We start from the raw sequence: 13,578 nt of genomic DNA, 5'->3' as shown, positions 1-13,578 counted from the left end.
TTTGACTATTTATAGGTACGTTTTATTTATTTTTATTGTATTCTATAAACTATTGACAACATTTTTCTGTGTTGGAATTCAACAGACACTGGAATGGCTGCCATACATGTAGAGATAAAGATTTAAGGAAAAACTCTTCATTTTTGTATGTTGCTATGTTTTTTTACGTTCAGTTCTTTGAGCTAATGACCAAAAAAAACATGTCAAGTTGACAAATGTAGATTACTACTGCACATGGCTGTTGTCTTAAATGGTGGGCTGCAACCCTTTATTATTTTCAGAAATATGCAACCATTATTATTATTATTATTATTATTATGAACAATTATTCAAATATTCGGATGGAAAGAGAAAGTGAGGGAAATCAAATGCTTCATGACAATATACGTTTCTTTTTTCAAACTGCTTTCCTATTCCTATAATGTATATATTTTTAAGAAATGTGTTGCTATGAGAAGAGGATTTGAGTGTTGGTGGCGTATGACATATCACTGCTGTCCTATGCTTTGCTTAACATCGACTCAAAGACAAACCCTACTGGAGGTAGACAGTGTTGTTCCAGCCAAAGCGAGTTGGTTGCTGGCACGTTTGGTCCCTCATCACTCAACTTCTAATGAAGGTAATCGGTCCAGATACAGAGCTGATGATATTAGGACTGGAAATGACAGCCGTCAGAGCAATCTCTGGTTGTCGATGTTAGGAGCGACTTCAGTATTCAGTGTAGTTCCATACATTTACCTTTTACCAGTGACAAAAACTGCCTTTGCTATATCTATTTGTCATGTGCGATTGTTTCACTGGTTTGTGCTTTTTCTGAACTATAAAAAATCAAATTAAAAACATACTACCAACGTCAATACGCCCTATCTATCTATGAGAAAAATATAATATGCAGCCCCCTCTCCAGTAAGACTGATATCTCCTTACACTAGTCTGATGTTTTAACTGTAAGACCCAAGTTGAAGTGTGTGTCCAGGTCATAGTTCAGTTATAAAATCCTGCCGCAGAGCCCCCCCCCCTGCTGGACTGCTGACAGCTCTCTCAGCAGAGCACTCAGTCACGCTGGTCAGCAGGAGAGGAGGCTGTGCAGACGTCTGGTTCAAAGGTAGTTTATCGGCTTCATTGACAGTCAGCACTGCTCTCCGCTTTCCGTTACCCGTCTCCACTTTCATCACAGTAAGTTTTGTGGTTTGTTTGTTTAGAGACTCTGTTTGTGAAGTTTAAAGCTGGCCCTGCTACTCTTACCCTGCTCTGTGAACAATAATACAGCAGATGAAAAAGTGCAGTGAATCGATTGGGAGTTGACTCGGGGTCATCTCAGCCAATGACTCGACGCATCATCTAATAGAGGGAAGTCCTTAACACCAACACTAATAAGCTAGTACTGACTATATGTCAGCCCTGCCTTTTTATTGGCTTTAATCTTGAGAGAGGGCCAGATAACATACATAGGGACAGTCAGACTCAGGGTGTATTAATGTACTGTGCTAACTCGTTGAGCAACTTAAGGTTACTTAAGGAAACTGTGACATGAATGGAAAATGTTTACAAGCACCCCCTGTAAAAAGTATTGAATTCTGACCCGATCTTATTCCCTGTAAAACCACAAAAATCATGATCACTACAAAATGCTCTGATTCACTTTCCAAGTGAGTCATGACACAAGCATCAGCTTTGTTTTAAACTACTCCCTCTTTTCTTCTTGGTCTTTGTCAGTTACTCCTCCCTTTCCCTTTTCACCTCTTTCGGTGCCTCTCTACACTCGCCCTTTGCCTTATATTCAGTTGTATCTTTCCTTCCATCCCGCTATCATTTGGTACATTAGTTCCGTGCGGTGATTGCCTCTGACATGACTTATATAATGGCTTTACGGCTCTCTCTGCTCTGAGGGGAATTACGGGCATTCCTGCTAGCTTAAGGGTCAATGTTTTTTTCCCCTGTACCCTCTGTTGTTGGTGTATCTATTTACCATTCCTTGGCCATCTGCCTCCCCTGGCAGTTTGAAGCACTCTGTGTAATGTCAGGAACGCCTCCCCATCAGCAGCTCTACACTGCGAGCAAGCTTTTCTGATGTGCTGTTTCACACAGTTTCCTCTTCGGCTGTTTGAAATCTAGGTCAGCGCAATTACTTATTAATTGCCGTTTCACAACTCTTCCCACTGTGGCTCACACAGCTCCAGCTCCTACAGAATCTGATTCTATGTCGTACTACCATTATTTGTAAATTGCCGTTATGTGTAAATACAATAAACAGGTCCGTAAAACAAACGTTATCAATTCAGAATAATTCTGATACACGCCGTCCTCTATTATCACAATAACCATATATAGAATTCCAGCGTAATACTTTGTGTTCTTAATGTCACCATGGAGCTCTGATACACTGCAAACTGTCAGTATTACACATTGTACTGTACGTTATAGTGCCTACTGACCTTTGACATATCCTCAGCCCCTCCCATGGGTAATTGTTGACGGTGGGATGAAGGCCTCATCAGAGATTCTGGTCCCATCTCCAAGCGAGGTCGTTTGATCTCTGCATACTCCACCTCTGATTGGCTGCTAGGCTCCGGCAGGTAGATGTGCTCATAGCGAATATGCTGCTCTTGTCCTCTGCAAAATACAAACGTCGGAGATCAGAAAAAAGCATGTGAAGCGACTGATAGACTTAGACGAACAGTAATCTAGAAGCGGCCGTTATTAAGGGGGAAAAGTGATTTGTTTCTAATGTAACAGCTAATAAAAGAAACACAAGGTGGAAAGACCCGGTATTTTCTTTGATTGATGTTTCGCATCAGGTATGAGTATGAGGACTTTTTAACCATTAGTATTTCACTTGCATCATGGCACCTCGGGAAACATTGATCAGTCTAATGTCAGCATACAACAGTTATCAAAGTGACCCAATTTAAACTGATGGAGTCCCAAAGACGAACCAACAGAAGGACTGTTTGTGATGTTTGACTACTCAATACTAATCCAGACCTCAGCATTGGAAAATAAAGACGTCCCCAATAAATAGCTGGATGCCAATAAAACAAAGCCAGTCAACTCAATGCAAAAAAAGATACAAATAAACTGTCAAATAATATGTCCAGTCAAAAAGGAGCTCCCAGAAGACATCAATAACAGTGACTGATCTTGAGCGAAAGACAAGGCTTTGAACATTTATAGTTTTAACACATTGGCATAAACTAATCCCATAAATACAGATCAATATCACAAAGAACATTTGTACAAAAGCCCAAGATGACAGATACAGGCATAGCTCAGCCTAACCTTAGTCTTTGCCATTGTGTTGAAGGCACAAACAAACGCCAGTTGGCTTGATTTGGTTCAAAATGAAGCAAAATAAAGTAATCACTGAAGGCCATTTTATTCAGCAAAACAGGAACATATAATAGGCCACTCAGAGGAAAGTGGCGAGAAAGGGAAGCAAGGAAATTGGAAATGGTGACTCACTGTTACACTACCATCTAATGGTTTTAAATGTAGCAGCATATGGTGGAGTGGCTCTTGCGTGGGGTTTTGGAGGCATTGCGAAGCAGTATACACATGGTTATACACGCACACAAGGCCAAAAAAAAGTGCTCTGTTTAGACAGTAGGAGCTATGGCACTCCCTATACTGTACCCCACAACTAGAAGTGATCTGGACGGCCAGGAATGCTAACAATTACATTAGCAGCCGCAGGAGGAGGAGGGGAGCGCTCCATACTGTAATGTGATCTGCTCATGATGTGCAGCATGTGTGGTGCTAGTGTAAACCAGATTTTGCATGTGTTCATCATTGCAGGGTGGTGGATAGCATCATGCTAACGTGCCCCGGTAAAATGGATCCGTGGGTGTGCAATCAAATGACAGCTTCTGAATGTTAACTGCGCTTGGATTGAGGAGAGTTTTATTAGGCCACTTGTAAATGGCGCTCTGTTCTTTCTTAGGAAACGGGTTGTCAAGTCTGCCCTGGAGGCAGATGCCAGAATGTCAGTGACTTTGCTGCCAGTGTCAAAATGGAAGTGGCTTCTGAAAAGAAGAGGGAAAACACAACCATAATTGCTGGTCCAGGCCCACAATGGCCTAGTGTGTGGCTTCTTTATGTGCCAAAGAGAAGGGAGCCCGCCTATGCTGAGCTAGGTGCTGGTGGTTTGGTGAAACGATCGCTCACATCCACTAAGAGAAGTTTATCAGAGAGATATGTCATGCTGTTGTTCTGTAATATGAAGGGTTTAATCTGCACTTTCAAGGTGTCATGGGGTGCAGAGGAAAGTAATGCATTGTGGATGTTTATCTGAGTGATCGCCCTAAATAGTACCTCAGAAAAATAGGGTGCCCAGATTAATACCCAGGTGGCGTGTGACTACTCCCCACCTACCTCCCGGACACATTTTTCTCACTCATTCAGTCACACACTTCCTCATCTCAATACAGGTCTGGCACTTACATAATCACATCGTCAAGTCCGCCCCCGCCCCCGCCCCCCCCCCCCCGCACTCATCTTCCTCTCCCTCCCCTCTTTATTTCTCCCTCTCCATCTCGTGCAGAATAATCTGATCCCAGGGGAGGATTTGTCTGGAGGATGAGAGCAAGAGATGGGTGTGTGTGTGTGTGTATGTGTATGTGTGTGTCAACACAACAGCTCCATTACTTTCGTACTAGTTTGGGCCCCATTAGGAGCAAAACAGAGATCCTGTGTGCTGATAGCAGCCTGTTATTGTGAAAGCACTATGGCGTTTGTGCGGCTTCCAGTGTCTTGGCGGCTCCCCAGAGGCCGTGGCTCCACAGCTGTGCACGGCGCAGGGATGGCTCACAGAGAGAGGGGAGCCAGGCTTACTGAAGCACAGCTGGGATGAATGAAACTGAGAAAGTGGGACTATGTGTGCCAAAAACTTAAGCTCTCAACTTTGCTCTTCATGAAGCTGAACAAAACTGATATTACTCCACAGCAGGGGAGAGGGATATTCTCAGAGGCTTGATGATGGATACAAATAAAGGCTACTTTCTAGAAAGGCGCATATGTTGGAAAAGTTATCGATTCCTAGATGGATCGTCATTTAATTTGGAGTAATTCAGCATTGATTCCTTTTCATTTTTATCAGAATTCAAAAAGGGTCTTCTTTAGAAGATATTGCAAAAGAAATATCATCAACAACACGGCAAATAAATGAAGTAAAGGGTAAACCTATTTGTGCAATATAAACATTTTTAATACCCTTTTACGACATTAAAGTACACAGATGAATGAAATCATTATAGCAGCTATTGTACAAACTCATTTAGCATTTTCGCACCCGTTTAGTTTGCACTGTACTCTCTGTGCTAGGCAGACATTAAGTGGTTTCTCTGTGTTGTTATGCTTGCCATAAAATGTATTCACTTCCTTTCTCAAGTAGCCTCAGACAGATGGGAAGAGGCGGAGTGACTGAGATATCGCCTGAAGTAAAGAGGATGAAACAAACAACTAGCACAGTGGCTCGCCAATGATCATACTGCTGAGGCGGTTTTACCTGTAATCAGGGAACATTGGAGCATTAACTTAATAGCACATTTTCATCTCGTCTTCAGTTCCGTACAATTCTTTAAGGAAAGTGCTGTTTCTAAAGGCCATGTTAGTGCTTATATTCTCCGTCACAATGGAAACCAGCCTGGTCTAGCTACAAATGGAGACATGGTTTGCATAATTACTGAGACGTTTAGAATGAGAAGAGGATAGATTGAAGTATTGCCAAGGCCAGAATAACTTGATTCAGACTGTGAATGAAAACATACAATAGAGGCTTCAGACTGGACTGTAAGCCCTCTAACGTAAAGCTGAAGGCCTGATTCACTCAACTGGAAGACTTCCTGTCCACAGAGCCTGCCAGCAGTTCATTTTTCATCTCCTGAAATTAGGGATGGGAATCGAGAACCGGTTCCTGTTGAGAACCGGTTCCTTGTGTTTCAATTCCATGGAACCGTTTGGCAGCTCGTTAAACGATTCTCTTATAGATTCCAGACCGCACGGTTTATGTAACGTTATTTACGCAGCAAGGTACACACGAATGATTCAGTAAGCCCGGCTTGACGTGGCGTAGTTGCTTGGTTACGCAGGTGACGCTCGTGATACTTTTTACAAGTCTGAAATGGCACCCCTAAGGTTAAAACGGTCCAAAGTGTGGCTTCATTTCACATTACATAAGGATGGCAACAGGGCGTTTTGCAACCACTGCAAATTGTTGATAACATCGGCGGGAATACTTCAAATATGCATAAACATCTGCGCACACAACACGGGATAAACTTTAACGAGTGTCGCGTTTTTGATGCCCTTCGGAGTGACAGCAGCCAAGCTTCTACGACCACCGTGACCTTGGGGGCTAACACCGAAGGCAACTCTGGTGGTAAGTAGCTATCCCACTGACTAATCCTTAATGTGATTCCTAGTAAATTATGTACCACGCCATTTCTGGAAATAAACCCATTTCCTACCTCTCCTTGGGGTAATTAAGGGAGTTTATGTTTCTGGTTAATCAAGCCGTTCCTTGCTAGCATGTTTAATTAGCTTACTTGATGGCAAGGCATCCGTAGTTCTAGGGAAGAATTCTAGCTGTTGCTATGTAGCTAATGAAACATGCTAGTAAGTTGCGCCGCCGATTCAGGGAGCCAGAGAAAGGTGACGCTCATTTATTTAAATCAAAGGGAGGTGGGAAATTAGTTTATTTCCCGAAATTGCTTTTTCATCAAACAAATGCCTTCTTCGTTAGATTTAGAACAAGATGATGACCGGGACGAGACGGGTAGTCTGGCTGACTCAGAGGCTAGCAGCACTTGCTCCCGTTTACCTCTGGCTTCTATTTTCGTCGAGGCAGGCAGAAATAAAATGTCCCAGGCAAAGGTAGAAGAATGTCACCGGGCAGTTACCAAATTTGTTGTTAAGGGTTTGCACCCATTTTCTACAGTAGACGCCCCTGAATTTCGGTAGGTGAATGTGAGGTTGTTGTCAGATTATCAAATGTCAGATTAGAATAGAATAGAATAGAATATTTTCACAGCCCCGTCTTTCCCTGGCTCAGAAGGTGGATCAGGAAATCCAGTTCTACAAAAGCCTGCCCTCCATCCCCTGCAGGGATAGCGCCGCACTGTGGTGGTGGAACAAGCAGGATACGCTGCCCTTGCTATCTGGACTGGCTGAAAACTACCTCTGTGTGCAGGCTTCCTCCACCCCATCTGAGAGGGTGTTCTCCACGGCTGGAGACACCATAAGCCCCGAAAGATCCCGTATCCTTCCAGAAAAAGCAGATATGCTCATATTTCTGCAAAAGAACTGTTAATTTTCCCTACTACTACTTGAGTGCACACACACACACACTCACACTCACACTCACACTCACACTCACACTCACACACACACACACACAAACACACACACACACACACACACACACACACACACACACACACACACACACACACACACACTGTGCTTGTGATTACATTGTTCTTGTAATTACATGATTCAGTATTTGTTATTTGTTGTTATTTGTTACATTTTCTTGTACAGAAAAGCAGATATGTTCATCTGCAAAAGAACTGTTAATTTTTTTTACACACACACACACACACACACACACACACACACACACACACACACACACACACTACTTGAGTGCACGCACACACACACACACACACACACACACACACACACACACACACACACACACACACACTTGTTATTAGAGATTAATAAGTAACTGTCACAATAGAATATTTTTCATTAAAACAAAGATAAATGTTACATCAAACTGTTTATTCTCCTTTTTCCCCCAAATTGGAATCGATAAGAGAATCGATAAGGAATTGAATCGTTTCACAGAATCGATAAGGGAATCGGAATCGTAAAAATCTTATCAATTCCCATCCCTACCTGAAATACAGCCTCACTTCTCCACTGTCTCACATGGCATCTGTGTTGCAGAGACAGCAGCATGAACACTGAGAGCAACCGCCAAAGCACCAGTGACTGAACGAGGGGTGTCAGCAAATCAGGAGCTGGTGTGTCACCGTGTGGTGTTTATTTCTGTATCAGACCATTACCCATTGTTCCCACATGAACCGTTAAACAGGAACAACACACAGCTCTGGCATATACATGTTGAAGACCCTAATCCCATCTGATTGATACTTAAAGACGCCAAAACAACGGTCACACACTGTGACCGAGTTGTTCTACCACCTGCTGGTACTACTCTGAGGCTGGGGCACACAAATGGTTTTACACGTTAAGAACGACAGCCCCCACATTTCACACAAAACATACTGCTCATGTAACATATACCTTTAGCTAGATAGCTGTTTTCCAGGGAAAATCTACCCTTTCAAATTGAATGTTGTACTACTCGCCTGTTTAAACACATGGAAGGGAAATCGACCATGACAATCAACTGAAGAGAGAAAAAATGCTTGAGACTTATCCTCTGTGCATCATGCAAAATTCAGGGCATGCACATCAATTATTCACAAGTACTCATCCTCAGAAAAGCATGGCTATATTAATAATAAACAACTCTGGTAGGTACAAGACCTGAGTATCCAGAGGGAAAGTCCTATACATACAATGCTTTGCCTGACTAACTGTTGGTCTATTGAAGATGGCAAAACTCTGCAGGCTCCATTGCCCCGCACAGCTGTTTAACACAACATCGCAGAGGCATGGCTTGTGGATGCCAATTACACAAGGATTACACTGGGGGAGGGTTAACAGGCAGAGGCTTTAGTAGAATAATATTGCAGAAAAATGCAGCCGGCATGACGCTTCCCTTTGAGCGGGCTTTGTCCTTCAGTCGACAAGACTCAACGAGGACATCCAAACTGAAGGGAGAACATTGCTATATTTATGTGAATGGTATGTAGCGCTAACGTTGACTGGCAGATAACAGCACAATATACATTCAGCATCAACTAAAATGTATGATACTAAACATGTCATGTAATGTATATAAGGCTGGAAGTATTTTGTAAATTCATATTAACATGTTTTTTCAGTGTTACAGATAGTAGTAATAACTTACTAATAGACCAATTGCTTGGCTGATTTTAGTCCAACCTGCTGATTGTATGTGAGGTATAAAACCTGACAGTATACACACACTAGGGCTGCCCTCTACTAAAGATGTTTGTAGTCGACTAATCGTCTCACGTATATGATATATTAGGATTTATATTTCTCCCAAAATGGTTTCAGTTTCAAAGGCTGATAAAGAACCTTATTATAACAGGATGGTATGTTGTGCTTCACATTAAATATAAAATACAACTGTAATAATTAACCGTTGAAATATAAATTAAACTGTACACGTAGAATGCGCACGGACGGACGGAGCAGTCTGCCAGTCAGCAGTACAAACGGCAGAAGCTCCGGTAAGGATTCTTAATGTGTGTGTGAACACACACACTGAGCATTTAGTTCTAGTTCTATAATTCACATCTGAATATAACAACCCAATAAATACTACACAGGAAATGGATACAGCGACAAATATGCTCATCGGCAAAAATCCCTCCCCACATTACGCCCTGATCCTGAAATGAAAGCTTGAATTTATCATTTTCTGAGCTCAGAATGATTATATATTACAGGTTTATGTGTTGATACAAAGTTAGGCTACTTCCTGACTCACTGCTGCTGTTGTTTTCCTCCGAGTCTGAGGAAGGAACACACGTTGTCTGGGATAATAAAGCTCTGTGTTTTGTTATGATGGCATGGATACGGAGGAACCTTTTTTCCAGCAAAGTTTGCATGTCACCTTTTGGGGCTCGTCCCTTACATGCTCAGAAGGATCGCACACTTTGGATATCCTACCCGACAAAATAACTTCAGGACCAGGCACAGCTCTGAATGCAGTCTAAGGAGGTTTCCGGCTGACACGTCATAGCACATGCAGCGATGTATTATTTATAATTATCTAACACAGTTATTTTTTTTATACAACGCTATTTTTGAATCAGTATCCATTACCAAAAATGTGAAGGTGTTTGTTTTGTATTATAACAGCACCCACACTGAGCAGCGTCCTGCTGACAGCACAGAGCGAGAGGAGAGGGAGGCCATTACTCTGTTCTGCATGCATGGGAATTAATTACAGTAAATAATAAAGACTTTGTTTATGTTATTTGTTCCAAATGCACACAGCACAGTGTAATTAAAAGCACAAGGAATCCAAACGCTCTACGGTCTAAGAAATGGCCTTTTGATGTTTGGAAGTGAGAACAGATCTGATGAGCTGGTGCACCTACCTCTCATTTCCAGGCTGGAACTCCGAAAGTAAGGAGGGCCGACGGCGATGGGGCTGGGACAGGTGGGAGCTGTAGTCCCTGGCATGATGAGAGTGGTAGTCGACTAGTCCCACCTCCTGCTGGACAAACAATAACAAGTTGTCAGCATGGACCATCCTTCTGAATGAACCCAAGTTCAGTACAAACATTTTCATTTCATGCAAGTTTCCCTCCGTTCCTGCCTTTTTCCTTCTGTAATATCCGACGCGTTTCTCTCCAGCGCTCATTAGTCGCTCTCCATCCATTTGTTTCTCACACAAGTGCGGTAACCCGCTACTGTAAGCTCACCCCTCTGCCAGTTGGGTATTGTGAGGCAAAGCCCGTCACCTCATCTCTCATCCTGAACTTGTTGACAGGAGGGAGTGGTAGGATTAACTACAGGTGCAGCTGTGGCGATTCCGGGGGGGTTAGGCCTTGGCTTCTCCCGCCAAAGAAGAACAAAAAGGGCCTTAAACACTGGAGGTCACTGGATGAACCTGTAGATCACACAGCGGCGTCTTCTTTGAAGCACAGACGGCTCTGCCCCACAGAATAAGCTAATCCTGATCATTAGCAGAGTTCTGAGTGAGTAACGGGGGGAGCCTTAATGTGTCTCCATGATGTCAACATGAACTGTCAACTCGTACATCTAATGAGGGAACAGCTCTGTGTGCATAACATTGCAACCTGGGAATGTTTCTGTTGGAAAAACACCAGAGGGGGGCCCCTAGGGTCAGGCCCCTTTCCAGTGGTTCAGGGTAATGCCCTGTTTACTAAATATTCAGACAGACCGCACCAGAACTACAGCTCAGTTAACCTCTTACGGGGTTTACTGGGAAAAATAGTTGATGCACTTCACGTGGAGCCCTTAACCCAGGGGTGTCCAAACTATGGCCTGGGGACCAAATCCCGCCTGTGGTCCAATTTGAATTGGCCCTCAGCAAATTCAAGAAGTATAATGGAATACGGCCCCTACATCGAACTTGTGCTTTTCTTATATTGTACTTCTGAAATATATGTGAACACAAACTGTATATTACACAGTAGTATTCATGTGTTAATGAGCAAGCTTTTCAAATGAATTCAGTCAATTAAAAACATTTTCTAACAAAGCTTAGTTGATGAGAAAAAAGCCCAATAACTTTTTCATAAGAAGCTTGAATTATACCCTTCCTATTTCCTCTTATTATGAGCAGTCTGAGGATTCTAGGGATGAGCCGCCAACAGAATAAATGAAACCCTATGGAAAGCAGTTCTTTTTCTGAAAGCATATTTAATTATCAACCATAATTGACCTACATTTGATTGATTTTGCTAACCTAACAACTTAACCTTAAAGGTAATATACCTCTCATGGGCTATAGTGAGGGGCCCAGCTCTGCGTATGATTTCCTGTATGTGGCCCTCAGTGAAAAAGGTTTGAACACCCCTGCCTTAAACGCACTGTGTTCCGGAGCCCTTACCGTGTGAGCCCGCTGCAGCTGCAGGGGTAGACTCGCAGGGTTTGGGAGGTGCCTGGTGTCCACATTCCTCCGGGCCGGCGGCACAGACTGGGGATGAGAGGACATGCTGGCACAGCCGCTTCCTCTACAGGCAGGAAGTGGGAATGGCTGTGGAGCGGATGCTGCGCATTATTAGCTGTTTCTCTTGGCCATTAACCTGCAGAGAGAGAGGGAAAACAAAGAGACCATGAGACTTGATTTGTACTTGAGCGACCCCGGGGGCATGGCTCTGACCGCCTTCATAAAGGAAAAGAACAATGCATGAAACATTATGCAATAGGTGTGACGGTTGCTTGGAAACAATTTGATGTGTTCTGGCTCACCACTGAAGTAGCTCGAGATGAAAGTGTGTGTCTGTCTGCTCTGGATATCAGAATGTCATCACCTCTCTACCACAGCTGCTCCCCCCCGCTTCCATTGCTCCTAGTAAAGTAGCAAGAGTCCCTGCACCTGCTAGACTGAAACCCCCACCCCTTCACTGCTTACTGAATAGCTCACTGTCCTCACACACTGAGGACTCACAAACAGACAAGTCAAGTAGCTCGCCCGTAAACCAAGAATACTGAGTTTACTGGGGCTCTACATGAAACACAAATAACTCCATGACAGGCAGATATGTAGGCCATGAACGCCAGGCACTAGATTTTAACTCCAGGTGACATTATGCTAACTATATTGACCTCTTTTACATGTGTGCTATATATTGAACAAGAATGAAAAACAAGTCAAAGCTGGCACAAACCTGAAGTAACACACTGAATGTTTATTTTGTACATATCTAGTAAAATAACATAGAAAGTAAAGTAAGAACGAAAGTAATGAGGCAAAAACAAAGGGCTATAATCCTCTTACAGGGACCATGCAGATTACTTCACACACAACAAAGGGAAATCTATGACAATAGCTTTAACCCTGATTGCATATTGGAGGATTTTAAGTTGACCCAATGATGAGCTCTGGTCAGCTTTTATAGCACCATCCTCAGACACTTATGCCACTTTTCCGCCGACCCTGAGCTGGAGTCAGAGCCGATAAAGATCTGTTTTTTTGTGTTTCCACCACAGCCGCGCCAGCTTTAAGCGCCGAAAAACCGGATCTTTCTGGCCCCACTAGGCTGCCCGGCAAGATCCAATACGAACCAATACGTCACACTTACTTCGGAGGGAGGAGATTAACCTGAGCAATAACAGTTCATGGCGAGTACAGGGAGTACAAGTTGTAACAAGCAGTAGCGCTGAGCAAAGTGACCACAACGTGACCACACACTTACAAAACACACACTTTATAAAGTCAGGCAACACTAACCAGGTTTAGTTTGATGCTGTTTATTTTTACCTTACTTTAATCAACATCCATTCACTGTTATTGATCATTGGGAAGAGCAGGCAGACGTTTTGTTGTTTTGTATTATTGCAGCTATCGGATGGAATCAAGACATGGGCTACACAGGTTGCCATCAGAAGTAAAACCATAACGAAAACTACGCCGGAAAAAATATCACTGTAGAAAACGGCTTATGCCACAATAGGATAGCAGAGTAGTCAAGATAGTCGGAGTAGCCTCGCTCGCTATGCTAACATCACCTGTCCAATGCCAGAGAAACTTTCATAACAGCGCTGTGATGCCAAACAGCGTGAATTCAGACTGAACACATTCACTTATGGGGAGGGGGGGTATGCATCAGCTGCTCGTGTGACAGTTAGACAGTGAATATGAATCAGTAATAAAAAGGGCATGTAAACGGTTACGTCATGACGCAAACGATAACGCAATGACGCAGCTCCACT

The 13,578-nt window shown here is 43.2% G+C and overlaps 1 protein-coding gene across 5 annotated transcripts in view; it reads right to left on the bottom strand.

Annotated features, from left to right (window-relative positions):
* The window catches only part of ncor2 (nuclear receptor corepressor 2), an 83,341-nt gene that overhangs the window by 54,751 nt on the left and 15,012 nt on the right, over window positions 1-13,578 (bottom strand). For 3 of the 5 annotated variants that reach the window (XM_063896977.1, XM_063896982.1, XM_063896981.1), the window contains exons 2-4: window positions 11,753-11,948; window positions 10,272-10,387; window positions 2,436-2,613 (exon numbers count right to left, since the gene is read on the bottom strand). In XM_063896977.1, the coding sequence (XP_063753047.1) occupies window positions 2,436-2,613; window positions 10,272-10,387; window positions 11,753-11,857 (399 nt within the window). In that variant the 5' untranslated portion in view covers window positions 11,858-11,948. Of the gene's footprint in view, window positions 1-2,435; window positions 2,614-10,271; window positions 10,391-11,752; window positions 11,949-13,578 lie in introns of all 5 variants that reach the window. The other 2 variants (XM_063896978.1, XM_063896980.1) reach the window with 1 other exon arrangement.

The sequence above is a fragment of the Eleginops maclovinus genome, chromosome 12, assembly GCF_036324505.1.
Source record: "Eleginops maclovinus isolate JMC-PN-2008 ecotype Puerto Natales chromosome 12, JC_Emac_rtc_rv5, whole genome shotgun sequence".
Lineage (NCBI taxonomy): Eukaryota > Metazoa > Chordata > Actinopteri > Perciformes > Eleginopidae > Eleginops > Eleginops maclovinus.
The sequence above is the reverse complement of the archived record's forward strand: the minus strand, read 5'-3'. Positions and strand labels throughout refer to the sequence as shown.